Below are 23674 nucleotides of genomic sequence, written 5' to 3'. Positions count from 1 at the left end.
CACCCCCACTAAGAAAACTACTCACTTTTGATGGACAATTTACTATCATATCCTGGTGGCTTGCGTGTTTTCTTTTCTTTTCTTTTTTTTTTTGAATTATAATTATACTAAATTTCCTGTTGGGGTAATTTTTTACCAACTGACTACTAAGTGGAGTGCTAAACCACTACACCACGGTTGGATTTTAAGATTAAGAGTGAAAAAGAAATACATTAACATGAAAGGTAAATACGTAAACAGTTAAATAATTATTGACAATTAAGAAACCTAACTGTTTCGTGTTTCTTATGAAACTTAATTAAGAAAAGGTGTCATTTGAAGTATAATATACAAGAAAAGAAAATGCCAAATGAAAATGCCAAATGCCAAATGATTTTTCTAATGCCAAACGGTTTTCAAAAATGCCAGATTTTTGGAATCTGGCATTTAAAATGCCAAACTGGCAACCCTGGTCCAAGTCTGAAATCATCACGAAGGTTTCGCTATGTTGTTGGTGTGTAAAATTGTTGGACAAAATTCGGATTCAACATTACGAAACAAAACAATGTCACGTTTTCTTTCTGATTCGTAGCGTAGAGGGTAGAAGATACAGTCCGTCGGTTGATTTACTTTCTGGGTTTTGTTTGTTTGTTGTTTGTTGTTTTGTTGTTGTTTTTTCCATTATTGTGTTTTGATTCAAGTTATTGTTTTTCTAACTAACGTTTTACTTTCACTCCACATTATTTAATCACCCACTTCCTTCTTTTATCCCTCTTTCCTCTTTGTTGTTGTCATCGTCGTTGTCCTCCTCTTCCTCCCCCCCCCCCCCAACCCATCCACCTCTACATCACCATAAGATGCCCTTATTTTTGTATTGTATGGTCGATAATTTTTTTCGATCATGATATTATTCCAATAATATTATTCCAAGATGCACTACCCATTGATGAAAACCGATCAAACCCGACGCAGTTGAAGCGGCCGTTCGAGAGAACCCCCCCCCCCCCCCCCCCCCCCCCAGAGAGAGAGAGAGAGTGAGAGAGAGAGAGATTTAAAACTCAAATCCGTTGGTGGAATATTTTTTTAAAAAAGTCACGATCAGATAACGAAATTGAACTAGAAATTGGATGTATCTCAATTATCTCTCAGAAGAAGGCTACATGAAACCAAATTTCCATTTCTTATTTTTCTCGATGCCCGTGCTCTCATAAAATTTAAAATCTGTCGCTGTCTTTAGTCAACTACTCATTCACATCTGAATTGAGTTAAGTAGTTCAAATTTGATTAATTTCAAAATTAAAAATAAAGTCAACAAAATTTGATTATTTATTTTAAACCAACAAATTATCGTAACCCGGCGTGTCCACTTATTTGCACATTATACACACGGACTTTCACGATTTGTTTTACTATTTATAAACATGGAAACTCGTCAAATTATTTCAGGTCACATGACTTAAACATAACGTGACGTATTTCCCGTTGTTTATGTGTGTTCTCTGTTACACTGATAACTAATTTTATTATGATCGTTTAGCTTATTTTGTAAAGTAAGAATGGGAAACACTGACACCAAATTAAATTTTCGAAAAGCTGTCATCCAGTTGACAACAAAAACGCAGGTGCACCATTCATTAAATTATTCTTTATTACTTTATTTTATGATCTAAGAGCCAGACGGCAGCTCAGGAGTAGGAGGACACTGCAACTGCAATTGCAATACACTTCTCTCACTCAGTCTACCTATAGGGAGTTTAACGAAAATTATAAAGGTTATTCATGTACTTGAAACCAATGTCATATGAAAGAGCTAGCAACACTGGTTACAAAACAGTTTGAATTTTGTTTCTCTCTTGGTTAAAAATGTAGTTATGGCCGTTCAAAGTCTGAAATTTCAGACTGATTTTTACCCCCAAATTACCATTGATTGGAAAGTTGTGACCGAAATCGCGTGCTATAATAAAACATGGCTAAAACAGTCAATATGGAGTTCTTATTAACAGACTGTATACATCGTATCTTATGAGCAGAGGGTCTAGGAAACAAGTTAGTAGGCAGGGTTTAGTTTACTGACTGTTTTTAACAATTTTGAATCGAAAGCTAATTTCAAAATCAACACATTGTAATTATACATATTATAGGACAAGTTCTCAATCATTGTTTTTGTTGTTTTTTTTTTAATTCTTGCAAATCTATTATAACTGAAAGGTAAAACTCATACATGTGGTCTGTTTGGCTCATTAATTTTTGTAATTACTTTGTATTCCAGCCAATAGAAGCCAACGATGAAGCTTTCTGGGAACAGTTTTGGTCAGAAAGTGTGACCTGTGTCCAAGACGTTTTCACTCTCATTCCAGCAGCAGAGATCAGAGCCTTGAGAGAAGAATCTCCATCAAATTTAGCCACACTGTGTTACAAGGCGGTTGAGAAACTAGTTACGGCTGCAGAAACAGGATGTCCTTCTCAGAGAGAGCAACAAACAGGTAATGATAATATATTGAAATAAGAAGTTTAAAAAAAACATTGTATGGGCTTTTATATTTAATGTATTTCCACAAATTCACCATGCTCAAATGCAGTTCGCTGTGCTTTATTAATACCTCCCAGCAGGCCATATAGACCCAAATTTACATTTCATGCAATACAAGTCTCCTGGTAAGAGACCTTTCTAACAATATTCTTCAATGCGTCCAGGTACTCATTCACACCTGAGTCAAGTGGAGAAAAGACCATGAGATAAAAATGATGTAGTTGTTGTAAATGTTTTCATCGTGAATTTTACATAAATGATAATTTTTAAAGAGCAAGCTCTATTAACATTTCTGCCTAAAATTAGTGACTCTTTATTTACACAAGTGAAAAAGTAACTTTACATTTTTACATGCTAAATTACTATTGTTTAACTATGTGTAAGAGTCAATACTTTTATATCATATAAAAGAGCATTTATTAAACTACATACCTGTGTAGTTATATTGCAATCTGTCAATCACAGCATGGAAGGCGAACATTTTTGTACAACAACTTGATATTTTGACTTTGGAAATGACTCAAAGGAGGAATTTTGAATTAAAGAGTGTTACAGGGACAATCATGAAAACTCAAGTTCGGAAATTCTCGAAACAGAACCCATTCGCACCAATGTGCCCTGATTGAACATTGCGATGTTGTCTTCTACTGTTTATATATTACCTGCAAAAAATATTATCTTTGTGAAATTATTTTGTAATTACTTTGATTTTAATTCTTTCTGAGTCCCAAAGAGAGAGCCTGTCTACATAGCCATATTTATGCTAAACAGCCAGAAGTTGAGGTTGAAAATCTGTTGGATGTTAGTGCTACCTGCTATTCTATTATGGCTAATTTCAACTATGAAAGGGCATTTTAGAGATTAAAGATGGTCAGATTAAACTGAGCAACAATGGCCAATGATGATTGCACATCTGCTAGTCACATAACCAAACATTCTCGTATATCTCTGACATCGCTTTGGAAAACATTTCAAGTTGGTCATTGTCAGGAACTGCTGGACTCAGAGCGATAAGGCCTTTTGCGCAATCCCAACTAACTGAGAATAAGACATTTGTGATCGAGTGGCTAGCTGTAGATCCAGACCCCAATTTTATTGAGCACCTCTGAGATCTCCTATAATAAGACCTACAAAGAAACAAAAGTGCCAAGCAAGGAATGCTGAAAATCTTGGAAACATTGTTGAAGCAGGATGGAATTCATCACACCAAGTGACATATCCCCCTTGACAAACTCCATACTTACTTCTTGCATCAAATTTCCACTCTTTTTCTAAAGCAGTGAAACCCAACTTGTGTTCTTTGGGTTGTCGTTACTTTTATGATTATGCAAGTATGCTGATGAAATTTGGCTCGCATATATTTAAGATAGTGCTCGATTTTGTGATATGAGTTTAGTCCAATTTTATTTTTTAAAACTCAAATGAATTGGCTCAAAACAAGTGTAAAGTTACTTTTGCACATGTGTGTATAACATTTGAATCTGGCTGAGAAAATTGTTTTAATTACTATCTTTACATTGTTTACATTGCTTTTTATATTTTTTTACTTTTTAAAATTTACTTATAAGATATATATTATATGATATATGGTGTGACTTGTGTTGCTTTTTTGCTTTAAGGTTCAAATTGGATGAGTATGAGTATGAAAGTCATTTGCAATTTATGAAATCAGAAGCGTATACATCTGAAATTCTGATCCCTGCCATATCAGAAATTCTGTGTAACCAATAGTAAAGTAGTAGTACTAGAATAATATTAGTAACAATGATGATAGTGGTATTATAATTATAAGTAAAAAAGAAAAATAGATTAGTCTTGTAAAGCCATGATAAAAGTGATTGGGTTCTGATCGGTACCTGTTTTAACCTATATATTTTAAATAAAGCTGGATTCCTGTACACTGCTGTTTATTTTTTCATAAAATCGGATCACTTAGTTATACTGCTGGAACCCAGCAAGTGACTGACAACAGCAGCTGCATGCTGTAAAATTGGCTACCAGGACGGGGATTCCCCTTTTTTAGGGTTAAGACACAAAGTATTGCATTTTTGTGATGTAATATAACACCATATCTAGATGACCAATTACATTACAATAATATTAACTTATGGAACAGACAGTACTACATTCACTTGTTATGTTGGTTCTTTTTTCGTTTTATTGTGATTATTCTGATAGGTTTTATAAGCAATTTAAAATCCCTACTATTTTAAAATATTTTTGTTGTTTTGCGGACAATAAAAAATTAAAATCTTTAAAATCAGACGTTGGATTCCGAAACTAATTAATGCTTTGTCCAGTCTTAATATTATTACACACAGTAAAACATTCATTTTCTGATTCAACACATTTTAACTACGTTTTTAATGGTCATAAATGTAATGGGCTGGACATCTGGTATGTTCTCTTTATTTGTATTTTGTATTGTATTTAAAAGATATGGAGATAAGTTGATTAAACAATTTAACACACTCCTGAAGAACATATAAAGCAATATATTGTGTGTGTAGGTTTTACTTCACTATTACAAATAGAAACAAAACCATCGTCATTACACCAAACAACAACACCATCACAGTGGCGTAGTAGATAATAGAAGCAATGAATATGGTAGAAAAAGGCATCTCCTCTCTCTCTCTCCTCTCTCTCTCTCTCTCTCTCTCTCTCTCTCTCTCTCTCTCTCTTCTCTCTCTCTCTCACACACACACACACACACAAACATGCATACATACACACATACATCCTGCATATATACACACATACAAACGTAAAAGACAGGCTAAGAGAAATGCATCGCAGTCACACTACACCTAATTCATATCACTGACAACAACGATATAACATCAACAGTTAGTACAGATAGTATTCCACAAAGGCAATTTTACTGGGGAAAATAAGAAGAGGGCGGGAGGGGGGGGGGGGGGGTTTACTCAAACATAGCCAAGATAGAGAAAATAACAGTGGCCCCTCCTTGGAATTAAGAGACATTCAGACAATATTCACATTGTACAAGTAGTGCAGCCGGTCAATAAAACCTTCCCACAACAATCAACAGAGACATGAATGAAACAAACCTATTCATTTCATATTTCTTAAATCAGTAACAGATGTGTATTTAAGAACTATTATTGTAGGGCTACTTGCAGAGTGTATATATATATTCCTGTACTACAATAAGTATGACTTCTTCACTCCTTTACCATATTCGTGGGAACGTTTAATGATAAAACTGTAGAATTGGTGTTGTAGAGTATTCCATGGTCAGTGGGAGTCCAGGAAATGATTATGACATTCTTTACATTGTGTAACTGGTCCAAATTCATCACCCACGATAGCATGGACATCTCATAGACTGCTAGATATTCCGAGTGAAATTTGATACCCCACCCCTACACTTGTTACATATTTGTTGAACTGAATTAACATTAGTGCAACAGAAAGTAGACAGTTTGTACTATGTACTAGTGGGAATAATAATAAACTGCAACGTCTGATTGTTGTTGTAGGGATTCCAGAAATATTTGCTTTAAATGATAAATGTAGTGAAAATGTGAGTCTACTTTGCTGTCTTCCTGAGAAAGAAATATACTGATGATATCTATGATATTTAGTCCACTGTGTGAGGGGGATTTCAATCTATAACATGAGTGATATGGGTTTACATTTAAGATAATTGTCACTTGGCTATGCCATTATTTATCAGACCAATTAGACTACTCGCTTCACTGACTGCAGGCACGTGCCATACCAGAGCGCAGGTAAAGAGAAGGAGAGTAGTGACCTCTTGACCTAGCATCTCAACTAAGTGATCCGCTGGTAAACCACTGTGTGTAATGTCCAGGCATGCTATACATGATTTCCACTGTAACTGTAATACTGTCAACCCATTATCATATGTTAAATTATTTTTTCTCTCTATTGTTTCCTTATCTATTTATTTATTTATTTTAATATTTTGGGAATTGTCAAGATTATCATTCATTTTATCTACAGTTTTAAACTGTGTTCGACTCTTGACCCGCATTTTGCCATACATATTCGAAGATCCAGATTGGAGAGGATTTTTTTGGTCAACTTTGCCTAGTCAAGAGGATGGAGAGGTAAGATTGTAGTTAATATGCCACCATCAAAATAAGAGTGCATTATGGTCTGTAGGTTTACTTCACATGTCATAAAATATCCGCAATCAGTTCTGGTGGTTTTCTTTGGACCCGTGGAAATCTTAGATTTTGAGGGGAGGAATTTCGTTCTTTTAAATAATTACATTTCCCCCAATCAAATGTACTGGCAGTGAGAGACTTGATGTTTTGTGGAACAAACAGGTGCAGAGTCTTTCTCCAGAAGTTGGCTAGAGTATCAATGATAGCTTATCATTCCAATTGCTCTTTTTAAAAAGGAGAGTTTGTGCAGTAAAAGGCAATCATTCAAAATTTTCCTCCTGTTTTACGTTTTGTCGTGATCAGTTCTGTTTAAGTTAATGATTATTCAGGGGATATATTTTAGCCACTTATTTGAATGGTACTGTTTTACAAAAACCATTCCCATCAAATTTCTTTTCAATTGACTGGTGGATACAGTAGAACAGACACCATTTTAAGGTGAAAGAGTAATAGTGGGTAAAGTGAAAATTAAGAGGCCCGCTAAGCATTTTTAAAGGCTCTCATCTTAATCTTATTGCATTATCTCTCTTAAAGGGTCTAATAACTGCTAGGTGGACAGTGGGGGGGGGGGGGGGGGGGGGGGGGGAGAAAATCTCGACTGCATCCGAGATCAATTTCAGTCCCTCTGTGTGTGAAGCGAGTGCTCTACCAACTGAGTTATCGGGGCCCTCAAATTGCACTAAAGGCAGCGCTGCCTACTTGAAATTTTAAAAATGTGTGGTTTCCAAGGGGAAAAAAGAAAATTCCACTTTAGAAATAAATAATTTGTTATCAGCATGATGCCCCTAATGCTAACTCCTGAATATAGGTTCTGAGGAGGAAATAAACTTTCCTTTTCAATAAGATTTATTATTGAGTCAATGAGGCAAATGCAGTTCTGTAGCTGGAGTACTAGGCAGGTCTGCTAAAGGTCAAACAGAAATATGTTTAACTCGAAACAAATGACAAAACTCTCAGACATGTTCTCTACTTGACTTTGAAATTAGCTCTGAATTATTTTCATCCATTCTTTTTTGACAGGGTGATAGTCCACCATTGGCTCAGTCCCTTATCAATGCTATCTGTGTAAGTATGAATTTTCCTGATTATGTTCCAATGAATAGTAGTTGCCTACCAGTAAAATACGAATGCTCTTTCATATCCTTTAAAGTAAACTTTTACCCTTAGGATATAACTACTTAGCCACAACTGCATTAAGCAACATTCAGTTGGCTTCAACATTTGTGCCAATATAAAGAAAAAGAAAAACTTTTTAAAATTCAAAAAGAGAACAAAACCGGGTTCAATTACTTCAGATGAATTCAAATTCTCTATTCATGATGAATGCAGAAGAGAAAAGAACTTATAAAACAAGTCCGATTTCAACAGTTATTCTAATTGGTGAATAACTAGGACTACAACATTCCTAATTTCCACTATAAAGTTAAATATTAAATTCTCATAAGGTCCTTTACTCACATATAAACGAACAATTTAAATGCTCAATTTTTCATCTTTGTTCTAATGTTATGAGTGTTCAAAATGCGATGCATTTATATTTTTGCTAAGTATATAAAGAACTCAAATTTATTTATACTTAATTATTTATTTACTTCTGTAGGACCTCCTTTTCTGTCCCGAATTCACAGTGGCAACATCAAGAAAATCTGGGCCAGTAAGTGATAATGATTGTCTCTTTGTAAAAATTGATTTATCATTTATTTTACTTTTGTCATATTTAAATTGTCACTCGGGTAACTTGATTAACATATAGAAAACGATTCCTAGGTGTCATTAGTTGAGTTAGGAATGGAAGTTTAAGTTCAAGCCAGTATCATTTGCCAAATTATTTACTACCAAAATAAATAAATAAATAATGTATAAAATTGAAAAGCAAGCACAAGAACTACCCCCCCCCCCTCTCTCTCTCTCTCTCTCTCTCTCTCTCTCTCTCTCTCTCTCTTTTTCTCTCTCTCTGTTTCTCTCTCTATCTCTCTCTCTCTCTCTCTCTCTCTCTCTCTCTCTCTCTCTCTCTCTCTCTCTCTCTTTCTTTTTTTTTCTCTTCTCTTTCTCCCTAGAAAGACATTTTAGGTCGATGTGATACATTCGTTGCTGTTACAGCAGCATCTTAAACCAATCTCATTATTTCTTTTAAAATTTAGAATGCTACATTACTTATTCTACTGCCCCCACCCCCACCCCACCCATTAAAAAAAATTAATTTTCAATTAATTTCAGGACAACCCAGAAGATATGGGTTCTATCGACAGCTGTGAATACATTTGGGAGGCAGGGGTCGGATTTGCTCACTCTCCCCCTCACAATTCATTCCATGACCAAAATCGCATGGAGCTACTGAAGCTTCTGATTACTTGCTTCTCAGAAACGATGTATTTACCTCCTGTTGGTAAGTGGGATAGTAAATGGACGGTTTAAGGGACAATTAAGCTATCCCAAATTTTTAAACTCATACATGACCTACTGTCTCAAAATGGTATTATGTCGGGATGAATAGGAAAAGTGAATTTAGAAACAAGACAATGAGAAATGGTACCTTAAAGTTTTGTCTGTGCAATGCAAGAAATACAAGTCATTCTACACCGAAACGAAGAGAAATTAGCTGATTCATATTTATATGGGTATAAATTCAATTTACAGCATTTAGATCATCTCAATATAATACAGCTTTGAGATGGTGGGTCACATATGTTCACTTCCTTTCCTTTTGCAAAAAAAAATACCTATCCAGGTTTCATTCAGCACACCATGTCAGTGTTTCTTGTCAACCTTAAATTCTTTCAAATGAATGATTTTTTAATAAGTCATGTCGAATATTTGTTTAAGATAGCATATTCAAGTAACTTTGTCAATGCAGAATAGCCCAGTTGTCCTTACAACCAACCAAATAGTGTGTAATAATAGTTTGGTTCAAATTATTTGCAAATCATGTAATGAATACTTTAACTATTATTAAAATGTTAGTCTCAAGCACTGACCTGTGTATTTTTTTTTCTTTATATATAGATATAGATTTAAAAATTTTTTAAAATATTTCAGCTGATGCTCATGTTGTACCAAATCAGTGGATTCGATTTTTCACCTCAACTGAAAACAGGTTTGAATTTTGTGTGCTTATAATCATGTCAAACAAGAACCAACTTATCATTAGGATATCTTTTAATTTGTAGAATTGATGGAGCATTTGGCTCACAAACGAAGGGATCAGCATTGATCAGTTTTGTTTTTGTTTTTGTTTTTTGTTTTTTTTGTTTTTTCTTTTGGGGGGGGGGGGGGGGGGGGGGGTTCTGACCTCTCTGTCTATCCAGCAGTAATTGGATAGCCAGAGCTGCCAACTGTCACGGAACATCTGTGAAATTCGTAGAAATGAACTATGAGCCATGGAAAAAAAAAAAAGATTTTGTCACGGAAATGAAAATGTGATGGTGGATGGGTTATATATAGAGTAATTACTGATGTACTTATACATAATGTAATGTGGATTCTTATAACATTATTGTATAAAAAACGAATTATGCTGTGAAGTCTACCTGATCTTTGATACAATGATTGCAGAATCCATAATTTTGATGTTAATAATTGGACAACAGTTGCTAGTGATTATAATATTGTCATATATTTAAAGCTTGAATATGCAGAATTCAGTTGTCATTGAAATGTCTAGAAATGGATGTCATGTTGTCCCCCAATGAATTTTTCCAAATTGGTATTGGTAGATCTGGGTAGCTGGACCTGTAAGATTTTTGAAAATTGTTTTTAGAAAGTTTTTTTTACCTTTCTAGAAATCAATTTTCAGTGTTCATTTAAAGGTATAAATACCGTAGGCTCCATGCCTCTTGTGGTTATTATTGTGAAATGAATCTTTACAAAGTTGACTAAAACTTTTCTGATTTAATTCTCTTTCCATTGCTTTCACAGACATGCTCTTCCATTGTTTACTTCCCTGCTGAATTGTCTGTGTTCATATGATCCTGTTGGCTATGGGGTCCCTTACAATCACCTCATGTTCCATGACAGCCGAGAGCCTTTAGTAGAAGTGGCTTTGCAAGTGTTGTGCGTAACAATGGAGAATGAGAACAACTCTCACACTGTTTCTGTTGATGGAACAAGTGGCGGGACAGCCATGGAACAAGGATCTGACGTAAGTGAATTATCTTTTTATATGTAAATTAATGCAGACGTTCCATTCATACAGATTTAATCACTACGTACAGATCTTTCATAAGCCAAAATTAGCCAAATTTGGATCTTATCCACCAGGTTCATATTTTTATCACCAAATTTTTAGTTAGAGGAAAATTGTTGAAAATGCCATCATTTTTGCAAATGATATGTGACCAAATTGAGTGACATGAGGGTACATCTACACCATTAATTTATTGAGAAGTATTTTAACAATTAGAATGTATAAGAGACTTTTGATCTTTTTTATCTCCAGGGTGGAGGCTCAGACAACTTATTTCTCAACTATTTGTCAAGAATTCATAGAGAAGAGGTGAGTCAGTTCAAATGAAATGTTTTTTTTACAAAACAAGTACAAAGGAATCATCATTACACAGAAGTCTGTAGACAGATTTTCTACGAGATTTTTTTTAATACCATGGTTTCAATGAGTTCTTAATGATGTCTGAATGCAAATCTGCCAGATTAAAAGTTTTTGCTCAATCGTCTAAATTCGCTTGTATGCGTGCTATTATTTTATTTTATTTTTTTAAGCAATAATGGGTTTGTTACACAGGCTGACCACGTAAACAGATTTAACTGATGTGTATACATATTCTCTTGGGGTCAAATTTGTCCAAATTCAGATTATTTTTACCCCAAATTCATATTTTTCAGCCAATATTTTAGATGAAAGTTGCTGAAAACATTATTTTACACTGAAAACATTATTTTGCTCAGAAGAGACTATTTGACCAAATTTAACAACACCACATTAATTTTTAAGCATTTTAATGTTATAACATTTATTAATATGGATGAAATTAATGATTTTCAAGTTGATACAGATTTTTTTATAATAAAAAAAATAAAATATATATATTATATGCACATATAGGTTTTTTGTTTGCTGCCTATAGCTAGTCAGATCGCATTATACATGGTTATCTATTTTTGTCAGCTTCTGACAGAAATCAGAATTTTCTAGCTCTCTTGTTTCATCAGACTTGTTGATCGACAAAATTCCAGCGACATATGATGTTTGCCCCCTTCCTCTCTTCATCTTCATATGCATTTTCTTTCCTTTAAGTAGATCTTTTCTCAGTGGATAATCATTGAATTTTTTATTTTTTTATTTCACATTTATTTGTTTTATTTCTGAACCAGGACTTTGCCTTCATCCTCAAAGGCATCACAAGACTATTGAATAACCCTCTTCAACAGACATACCTGCCAGGCTCCTGTAAACGTATTCTGTTTTACCAGGAACTACTAGTCCTATTTTGGAAGATGTGTGACATCAATAAGGTTTATAAATTTGTATTTCTTATATTATTTTTTTGTTGTAAATCTTTTCAAATTTTACAATTGAACCACAACAAATTTTACAATTGAACCACAACATTCCACCAAATCCCAGTTAAGCCACGTGATTTCTATTTTTCACTAATATAATTTTCTTTCAGTGGAATAATGGTTATGAAAACTCTTTTGATCAGTTGAAAAATGTTTATTTTATTTCTCATTTTTCTGTTTTAGAGTTTTTGAGTTTTCAATCGTAAATTTTGTAACTGGAGACAGCAAAGTATCATGAAAGTTTTTCTCAATTTAGATATCGGTGAAGAATATATAAAAAATTTTATTATGATCCAATCCACTGGTTTTGTTTTGGATATTTTATACGGCAAATATTTTTTACCCATCTTCTTCTAGAAATTCATGTTCTTTGTACTGAAAAGCAGTGATGTCTTGGATATTTTGGTTCCCATCCTGTACAATCTCAATGATGCCAGAGCTGATCAGTGTAAGTAAATGATGGAATCTTTTAAGTTCTGCATGTTAATTAAGAATTCCCCGAAGGTTCAGAATCCACCATTCTTTCAGCTCTAAATTGTGCAAACCATCGCCATTGGCTTGACAAATAATAAAAAATCCAGGTTCTTACTATCACTTCTCTGAAACTCTTTCGATGTACAAGTTCTATTTAACCTATGATTAAAAAAGATAAGTTTTCATTTCTTTCTTTATGTTAAAATTTTTAAATGATGCTTGAAAATCATATCATAGCTAAATGTAACATGGGACAAAGAGGAGAAGGGCTAATCTTGTTCTGTTTTTTGTCGGGTTTTTTTTTTGGGGGGGGGGGAGGGGGCGGGGGGTTGTTTTTTTTCATCCTTAAACATTAGATATTGACAAATTAAGCATGAAGTCCACATAAATTGAAAGGATTCTTATTCTGTGTCAGGGCATCTCCATGAAAAAACGCATTATTTTTACTGTTTCAGTATGTATTCACATGTTCAAGTTTATTGCCTTGATACTTCATGATTCTTACATGAAAATAGTTTAAAATCTTTCTTATTGACATGTAATTGCTCTTTATCAATTTACTCATGCATCTATGTATTCTTGTGGTAAAACACTCACCTTCGGATCAGAATGTCCAGAGTTTGTGTCCTGTTACTGTTATGAGCAACGCAAAGTTGAATCCTCGGAAAAGGCTCTTTACACCCATTCTCACCGTACTCAAGTGTAAAATGAGTATCTGGCTGTTAACAGCGTTGTTTCTGTTGAAAAAAATGTAGCATCGCCTCACAGGCGTCATGTCTCATCCTACATGATAAGTGTTGATGTTGGCAAGGGACCCCTCGTAAAGCGCTTTTAGCATGTTTAATGGATATTGCGTTATATAAACACTCAAGTTTTTACTGATCCTCTGTGATCTAATGCTATCTGATTTCTACAATTTTCCTTTATCTGTCTGAAACTTTCATTCAACCAAAATCCATTGGTTCAGCATGTGGCTATCCACAGTTTCTAAATCCTTGATTTAAACACTTAGCTGCACATTACCCAATGAATATAATATATAATTTAACGTATATAACAAAAATTTTTACCTGGAAAATTTGGGCTCAAAACCCTTCCTCAGCCAATAACGTAAAGTTAAAATATTAGTGACTTTTTCTCTCTGTTAAAGTCAATGGCAATGCCCATTATATACATAACATTCTTCCACAGCTCGTGTTGGTCTCATGCATATTGGGGTGTTCATTCTTTTACTACTCAGTGGAGAGAGGAATTTTGGAGTCCGTTTGAATAAACCCTACTCTGTGAGGGTTCCTATGGACATCCCAGTTTTCACTGGCACTCATGCTGATTTTCTCATCATTGTAAGTCTAAATTAGTTGTTAATTATCACTTTTAAATCAAATTTTGTAGTCAGAATATAATTTTAGATGCAAAATTGTTCTTAGATAAGTTGCTTTGCACATAACCCTGAACTGTGGTGATCTCTTTCTCTTTCTTTCTCTCTCTCTCTTACTCTCTCTCTCCTATATAACTGCATTGCTATAAGATTTGACGAAATATTGTCAGTTGACCAGTGTGTTTTATATATTGTGATACTTACTTGATTGTCTTTGCCTGTTGTGGGCTTGAGTATGTTTATTATTAGACCACTATAAACTTGTGCTTGTTATGAAGGTGCAGTATTTAGTCAACATATTGTATTTTTATAATTTGCAGGTATTTCATAAAATCATCACCACAGGTCATCAGCGCCTTCAGCCACTGTTTGATTGTCTTCTCACTATCATTGTCAATGGTAGGCATTTAATTTTCACTTACATTTATCATTGTTCTCACCTATTTGTTAAAACTTTACTTTCATAGTTTCATAGAGGTATATAATCTTATTGTAAATTTGAGTAAGAAACAAGAAGTATTACTCACTTAGTCCCTTGACCAGTTAGTTGTTGAAGAATTGGAAGAGAGATAGAGGAGTGGGGGGGGGGGGGGGGGGGGGGGGGCATAAAAGCAGAAGGCGCAATAAATCTCTATGCTGGCCTGACTATTGGCTTTCTCAAGCAATTCTTGATGTCAAGAAAGTATGATATAAGTATGATATATATCCTGTAAACTTGCTTATTTCCAATTTAGTCTATTAATGATTTGTTTGCGTATATTGTGTATTTCAATTAATTCATGTCATTGTAAAGCACTTCGTGTTGTTTTGATAGGGTATAATGCTATAATAAGTGCTATTTATTATTATTATTATTATTATTATTATTATTATTATTATTATTATTATTATTATTATTATTATTATTATTATTATTATTATTATCAAAACTTATTTTCAGACAAGTGTACACTTATTTTGACAGCCAACATTCCAAGACAATATAAGACCTATGCATTGTTATTTTTTATTTTTTTTATTAAATATGTGGACTATGTTATAAATATACTCATACACTTGTATATCTTTGTATCACCCATAATGTCTTGCTGATATCTTCTCAGTTTCTCCATACTTGAAGACTTTGTCAATGGTTGCCAGCACCAAGCTTCTTCATCTACTGGAAGTAAGAATATTTTTTAAATCAAATTCTTATAGTAGATAGTTGAACTCAAGTTAATACTGAATTAAGGTAAAATCTCTCTTGTAAAAAATGACACATTTTCTTCAAGCATCTGAGGAGCCATTCTTTAAAAAATGTTGTATGAAGTAAAAGTGGAAACTTAAGAGCTAGGGGCTTTATTTTCGAGGAAGTGTATCAAGTCAGTTGTCATTATTAATGTTAGGATCATCGTCAATCATAAATTAATTTTCTTTTTTTTTCAAGGGCATCTCCCTTTCATATAATGAGTTAAATTTTGACTGGTATGCTGACCTGCCTCATATTGTATTGCCCAAGTATCTTTACATTCAAAGGCTTGTTGTTGTTATTGTTACTACTACTACTACTACTACTACTACTACTACTACTACTACTACTACTACTACTACTACTACTACTACTACTACTACTACTACTAACATACTACTACTATATACTACTACTAACTACTACCTACTACTACTACTACTACTACTATACTACTACTACTACTACTACTACTTACTACTACTACTACTCTACTACTACTACTATACTACTACTACTACTACTACTACTACTACTACTACTACTACTACTACAAACTACTACTACTACTACTACTACTACTACTACTACTACTACTACTACTACTACTACTACTACTACTACTACTACTACTACTCTACTACTACTACTACTACTACTACTACTACTACTATACTACTACTACTACTACTACTACTACACTACTACTACTACTACTACTACTACTACTACTACTACTACTACTACTACTACTACTACTACTACTACTACTATCTACTACTACTACTACTACTACTACTACTACTACTACTATACTACTACTACTATACTACTACTACTACTACTACTACTACTACTACTACTACTACTACTACTACTACTACTACTACTACTACTACTACTACTACTACTACTACTACTACTACTACTAATACTACTATACTACTACTACTACTTACTACTACTACTACTACTACTACACTACTACTACTACTATTACTATACTACTACTACTACTACTACTACTACTACTACTACTACTACTACTACTACTACTACTACTACTACTACTACTACTACTACTACTACTACTACTACTACTACTACTACTACTACTACTACTACTACTACTACTACTATACTATACTACTACTACTACTACTACTACTACTACTATACTACTACTACTACTACTACTACTACTACTTACTACTACACTATCTACTATACTACTACTACTACTACTACTACTACTACTACTACTACCACTACTACTACTACTACTACTACTACTACTACTACTACTACTACTACTACTACTACCACTACTACTACTACCACTTTTTGGTTACCCAGTTGATGATATTTTTTTCCAATCTGCAGGCTTTCAGCACTCCGTGGTTTTTGTTTGCCAGTGCTACAAATCACCACCTTGTGTTTTTCTTATTGGAAGTTTTCAACAACATAATTCAGTATCAATTTGATGGTGAGACACAATTATTATTTTAGTTTTCTAGATTATCGTCCCATGCTAAAGTGCCTTATTGTCTGTAGCCCCTGCTTCGTAATTTTTAAAAGAAAAAGATTTGAAAAAGGTGTATGAAACAGTGCACGACAAAGTGAGAAAGAAAAATACAAGTAAATAAAATGTCCCCAAAATTCCTTGAGACCAGCTGTTTTTTTTTTGGATGTTTTTTTTTTCTTGTATTTTTTTTCTTTTGCTTTATCTGGCACTGTTTCATACACACTTTTTCAAATCTTTCTCTTACATCAGTGCCTGCTCCCTAATTTATCACTTTAATAGTTTAGAAAAGCACAATTCACAATTCCCATGATGATTCTTTGTTTATTAAGCCCTCATGATTTCATATTCATTGATCATTGTCATATTTTTTATATAATTGAATTATTTTACACAAAGAAATGTTCTCATTTATTTATCTACATTACAGGCAATGCCAACTTAGTGTACACCATTATTCGCAAACGTAACGTTTTCCATCAACTGGCCAACCTTCCTGTCGACCACTCTTCTATCGCTAAAGCTATAACCAAAAGAGGAAAGAAGTTTGCTCCACCACCACAAGACACACGAGACCCTCAAACCATGGAAGGGGCACAACCCGCACTTGAGGCAGAGCCAGGAACTCTCAAAGTTTCCTTAGCGGCCACTCCAAGTAATTTATACTTTTTTTTTACAGTGATAGACAACAGTGAGATCTTAATTCATCTTTCGTCTCATAATAATCATTGTATAGTTCAAATTTCTTTAGATATTACTTTAAAGTTTGAATACACAGTCTTGTTCCTTAGGATTCAACTTGTCTCTTGAAAATTGTCGAGTTAAGTTTTTGAAAAGTGTCATTTGATTTTTTTTTTCTCATTTATTGAATCAAAACTTTAGATATCAGAGCTCTCAGTTGTGTCTGAAGTTAGAATTGAACATTGAAAAGGACACAGTTTATTATCCTCTTGACATATATTTTTTTTTAAAAACGTGATTCAATTTTTTATCCTTACAAGGATTGGACAAAATGACTGAAAAGTCAATGCCAGATGAGGGTCACCGTCAACCTACCCTGAAGGAACTTGCCGAGTCAAAGGGTCCTGAAAATGTACAGCCACCGAATGAGATTCAAGATCCTGTGGAGCAGGAATCTGCATCTGCTAAGCCATCGGGTGCATCACAGTCGCCATCTCATCATGCAGCAGAAGTAAGTGGCTAAGCTATATTTATATGATGATACTTAGCACTTTACATAACTCTAATCTGACATCAGATCTTACTGTGTTGACAAGGAGATTAGTAATAAACCAATAGATTTTTGACCAATCAAAACATACAATTTGTCTTGTGACACTTCTTCACACATGCTCAGGCAAACATAGTCGGTTGTTTATAAACAATTACTTGAATGATATCGAGCTCTCTCTGACCATTATATTTTTTTTTTTATATACTGCCAAACGGATGATTAGTTATCACACGATTTTCTCAATTAATTATAAACGTTTAAATACAGTTTTCTGTGTTGGTTCTATTGATCAAGAGGTAGAACAGTGGGTATTTTACTTTACATTAATAGTAAAACCTGAGTAGTTCGCTATGTTTACCAATAACTGCCATTGTTTACATTTTGACGACTGTCTGAGAGCATGTTTATTTAGGTGCCTATAGGGATAAGATTTCTGATTCTTTGGGTGTTTCAATAGAATGTACAAATGTTAATTGGTTTGAATGAAATCAAGTTGAGTTACTCATTGTAATTTTTTTTTCATATTGGACTGAATATGTGAGCCAAAGGAATTACTCATCTGTTATTGAATTCTATTTTTTTAAATCATATTTTAAAAAAATATAGACTTATTGATTGCATGATAGGCAATGTTCTTCAATCAGGAATTAACATTTATTAGGCTTGATAACTATAATTTTTCAAGATAAATACAGGCAGAAAAGACAATTTAGACATTGAGCTTTAATCAGGTGAATCATATTTTGAATACAGAATACATCTTTAGAATCATTTTCAAGATACAATCTACTGCCAGTTATCTGTCCAATCCTAACCAAAACAGCCAGATGACTGAATTTTCATTTAATTGAATTCCACCACTACCCTGCTTTAAAGATGAACCGCTATTTAAAAACAAAAATTTCATGGGCTGGAATTCCAATTAATTTTTTATTCTTTTCATTGTTATATTCATGGTTAGTTTCGAAAACAACATCAGATGGGATAACCAATTATTGCACCACAAATTGATTAACTTGTTTTGGATTTGATGTTCCTTTCATTTGCTTTTGTTTTATTTCATGAGTCCAGTATCCTGTTAATTATGATTATTTTTAACCCAAGTAGTTCATCGTGACTTTGGTTATTAACCAGTAGACTTTTGACAAATCAAAACATTGAATTTGTGACACACCTTCAAACATGCTTGGACAGACATAGTTGGTAGTTTATAAACAGTAGGTGAATGAAATTGACGTTTCTCTGACCATTGCCAAATGGGTTACTCGTTATCACACAATTTTCTCGATCAGATTATAAATCTTTAAGTTTACACATAGTTTTCTGTGTTGGTTCTCTTGATCAAGCGGCAGACCAGTGGGTATTTTACTTCAACATATCATCGATAGTAAAACCTGTGTAGGTAGTTCGCTATGTTTACCAATCACTGCCAGTGTTTACATTATGATGACTGTCCAAGAGGCATGGTTATGTTCCCTTCCAGTAGGTATCTATTACTATTGAAGAGTAAAAGAAAGTCTTAAATTATGTCATGATATCATTGAGTTGTATTCCTTTCCTCCTTTCAACACTTTGTATACCATAGACTGGTGACTGAATTGTACAGTTCTTGAAAGACTGGATTAGGTGAAAACGTGATATTTCACTGTCAGGTGATTATCCAGGCCAGATAATAATGATAAAGATGATAATAATAATAATAATAATAATAATAATAATAATAATAATAATAATAATAATCGCTGCCTGTTTTAATTCATTGAGAACTGGAGCATGGAGTATGAATTTTGAAATGGCTGGATAGTTTAAAGCAATAAAAAAAAAAGATTTGTTCTGTTCCCACCACCAAGAGCCAGATTCCTTCACAAACCAGATGATTTGTGACCAGACACCTGGCAGTCGACCGAATCTATATCTTCAAATAAAATCACTACACTCCTTTTCGCCTTTTAAAAATTACCTCTGATGATCTTTCTTTCTTCTCCAGCCCTCATCACCTAAAACCCCCACGTCCCCAACTAGTCCTGTGGGACCTAATGAGGTTGGAAGGGCCCCCTTACCTAGGATGGGATCTACAATCAGCTCAGGCCAGTGGGTGGCCACTCCTGAATGGGTAAGCTAAATAATATTTAACAGAGATGCCTCTTCAAAGTTAATGTCATAAATGATAAAACATGTCTTTTGGCAGCTAAATTTTTATGATTTATATTATATCATTTATGAGTAGTTAATTTATTCAGATTTATCATATAATTGATATGATTACAATGATTTCCATTTATAAGACTTCCTACTTCCTGAATAGATCGGTCATTTAAGTTTGTATGTGACGAGATATATATGTTTATTTATTAATTGTAAGAAGCAATGAAGGTCCGTTTTGTTAGAATAGGTAGATCTAAATAAGAGAAAAAATATGTAAATTCAGTTTTGAAGCATAAGTCACAATTTCGTGATTACTTTATGAAAGTAAAGAAAGCATGTAGTTAACCAATCTGTAATGAATACAAAGATCCGACTCTATATGGAATATGAAATCCCAAAGCTTTTTCTTGTACTAGTAACCATTTGCCATTTAGGCTGTATGCTTATTTCTTTTATTTCTTCACTCTTTGTCACATCAGTTTTCTTAATTTTATATCGCCTTTGAAAGACACCTTTATAACAAGTTAACCATTAATTAGAAATATTTTATAACAATGGCCACTGCTTTGATTTGTATATATTTTCTTTCTGTGTTCCATCCTTTGTGCCCACATTTAGGTCCAATCCTGGAAGCAAAAACTACCTCTTCAGACTATCATGAGGATGTTACAGGTGCTTGTCCCACAGGTGGAGAAGATCTGCATTGACAGGTGGGTTGAAATATGAGTGGAATTTTAGTTCCTTGTTTTTATCGAGAACATAGAAAGCTCCTCCTATTTCTATGTCAGATTATGTTTTATGTGATATTTTGAAAGATGACATATTTTTTCCATATTCATTTAGATTTGAAGAAGTGTCTTTTGACTTTGTTTTGTATTTGGGGGGGGGGGGGTGTTTGTCGTTTTATTTATTAATTTATTTTTTCATTGATTATTTTCATTTTTTTGATAGATATATTGATAGAGTATTATTAAATCGAAAATCTTTTACTATACAACACAGTTCTATTGTGTTCCTGTAATTATGTATAAATTGTATAACATGTACTCATAGCTGTCACTTGAATTGGAGTTGGTAATTCTGAAATGAACTTGGATATATATGTTTTTTTTGATTCCATCTCTCAATCCTAAGAAATTACACTTCTATCAAACTCTTTTTTCCTCCTCTTTTTCCCATAGAGGATTGACGGATGAAACAGAAATTCTCAAGTTCCTTCAACACGGCACTTTGGTGGGACTTCTGCCTGTGCCCCACCCAATTCTCATCCGTAAATACCAGGCTAACAGTGGAACTACCATGTGGTTCAGAACTTATTTATGGGGAGTTATATATCTCAGGTATGATGAGTTGTTTCATCCTTTTATAATCCTCAATTGGTAGCAGAGTAGAATTTAAATTTGGTTAATGAAAGGGTACATTATGAAATAAACTTGATTACATATTACGAATACGCTATGAAAAGTTCCAAAATGGAAGCAATTTATTGGAAGTTTTGTTCTTTTTTGAATAAACAGCCATAATTAAACAGCTGTTTTAAGATAATCTACTTCTGTCAATTTCATCATCATTGATTAATACTCTGTTATGATGCATTGGAATATTATTATCACACATTTTTATGGACCAGAATACACATAGTTGTATTTAATAATTATGTCTTTAATACGTATTGAATTTGAATTCAGATTCCTTTAAAGTAAAAACCATTCTCATATAAATTAAATAAAAAGAAGCCAATTTTTGAATGACTAGTTTTTAGTTACAAAGGTTTTTTTCTATCATTTTGTTCAATGTCCAAATGTTGGTTTCTCAAGGGAGTTTGTTGTTGTCATTCATTGTTAAAATTGTTAATTTTGGCTCATATTTTTTAAATAGTAAAGGCGTAGTTTCCAAATGGTCATGTCAGTTTCTATTTCTCCTTTGCCAGGAATGTGGATCCTCCAATTTGGTATGACACCAATGTCAAGTTGTTTGAGATACAGCGTGTATAAGCAGAATTGAAGGTGCTTCACTTCATTGTAATTACCTACCTTGGACTATGATCTCATCTCAGTTGGTGGTATTTAATAAGTTGGTCCCCAGAAGTCATTTAATTTCTTAAAGAAGCATAACTTGTTGGTACTGATATTCATCTTAATTTTAATGTACGTGTCCTTTTGAACAGAGCATTATTTATTTTGATTTGAAAACTGCCTGATTCTTTAACAGCTGTAATGTAATATATATAATATAGAAAACATAATGTATGGTTATTGAATGTGAAAAAGTTATTGTTGTGATGAAGGGTTTTTGTGTGCATTTGTTTTGTAAAGTAAATTTGATATATATATTATTATTTTATTTGAACTGTGATCATATTTTTAAAAGATAGAAAATCTCAAAATTTCTTGTTGATTCATGTCAGAGAATCACCTCTCTACGTAAATTTTACTCACACGGACGCAGTTTCATTTATTTTTGTCAATCATTATGAGAATTATTTTTAGGAGATTATATAATTGCATTGATAGTCATTTCTGAGGTATACAATTTTATGAGATGACTTGTTTGACTAGATAGTAGTATTGATGTGGGTATTTGAAAAATGAAAAGGGAGTTGAAATGGTAATTGATTTCATGCATCGTGGGGATTGTTTATTTCACTGCTTTTGTTGATTTTATCTAACATTTCTTTTTTGTTTTGTTTTTTGATATTAAGATGATGATGATGATGATGATCATTGCTGTTGTTGTCATTGTTGTTGTTGTTATTATTATTATTATAATACCATGATCACCGATGTCTGGCACAGACTTGGTACTTGAAGAAGAAAAAGAATTATTATTATTATTATTATTATTATTATTATTATTATTATTATTATTATTATTATTATTATATCATCATCATCATATTCATCACCATTATCTTCATTTTTTGATATTTTGATTAATTACATTCCATTCCATTTACTTTTGATGTTATTCAGCGAGGTATGTACAATTCATTTCCCTTCAAATGACTTTATCATCTGAACTAATAAGATAAACAAACAGGCCATCCCAGAGGATTCCATCATTATGTCATTTCACCTGAATTCAAATTAATAATTCAGGCAAAATACAAAACATCAACAATTTGAAATCATATTTTAGATTCATTGTTATAGCACAACATAAATCTTGCTCATTTTGCAGTGTGCATACTACTAATCTCAATGCAGTTTCATTCTATCTCTGATGAACTAGATGTCATTATTCCAATGATAAACTAATTCAACATTTCATGCCAGTTTAAGAATAATTACCTTCCGCCCCACAACCTCTGCTAAGTATTAAATTGAAATTTTCTTGCTATTGGAAAATCTGTATGGGTTTATTTTTCTTTTGTAATTGTAATGAGTTTACGTCATCAAGAATATAAGATGACAAAAGGTGAGAAATGAGTCATTAATGTGTGTGGCAAAACGCCATATGAGTATTTAAATCATAGATTAGATAGATCTCTTAATAAGCGACCAGTTTATT

At 33.2% G+C, this 23674-nt stretch overlaps 1 protein-coding gene across 1 annotated transcript; it reads left to right on the top strand.

Annotated features, from left to right (window-relative positions):
- The first annotated feature begins 1423 nt into the window (after nucleotides 1-1423).
- Nucleotides 1424-22982, top strand: LOC144973048 (protein HID1-like). The gene is made up of 21 exons (XM_078915015.1): nucleotides 1424-1601; nucleotides 2249-2462; nucleotides 6503-6609; nucleotides 7690-7734; nucleotides 8270-8323; nucleotides 8887-9055; nucleotides 9706-9763; nucleotides 10585-10807; nucleotides 11105-11161; nucleotides 11995-12135; nucleotides 12541-12631; nucleotides 13849-14000; nucleotides 14356-14434; nucleotides 15139-15200; nucleotides 16647-16749; nucleotides 17216-17440; nucleotides 17787-17977; nucleotides 20007-20132; nucleotides 20783-20874; nucleotides 21346-21504; nucleotides 22095-22982. The coding sequence occupies exons 1-21, from the start codon at nucleotides 1536-1538 to the stop codon at nucleotides 22156-22158; spliced, it is 2478 nt and encodes an 825-aa protein (XP_078771141.1). The 5' UTR covers nucleotides 1424-1535; the 3' UTR covers nucleotides 22159-22982.
- Nucleotides 22983-23674: the final 692 nt, after the last annotated feature.

This window comes from Berghia stephanieae, chromosome 5 (genome assembly GCF_034508935.2).
Source record: "Berghia stephanieae isolate SIO BIC M18660-M18661 chromosome 5, UCSD_Bste_1.3, whole genome shotgun sequence".
NCBI lineage: Eukaryota > Metazoa > Mollusca > Gastropoda > Nudibranchia > Aeolidiidae > Berghia > Berghia stephanieae.
Note: the sequence above shows the minus strand (reverse complement) of the source record. Positions and strands in the feature narration are given on the sequence as shown.

Coding starts and splice junctions, on each gene's coding strand:
- LOC144973048 (XM_078915015.1), top strand. CDS start 1,536: ATGGGAAACACTGACACCAAATTAAATTTTCGAAAAGCTGTCATCCAG. Junction 6,610..7,689: donor CTAGTCAAGAGGATGGAGAG/GTAAGATTGTAG, acceptor CTTTTTTGACAG/GGTGATAGTCCACCATTGGC. Junction 10,808..11,104: donor CCATGGAACAAGGATCTGAC/GTAAGTGAATTA, acceptor TTTTATCTCCAG/GGTGGAGGCTCAGACAACTT.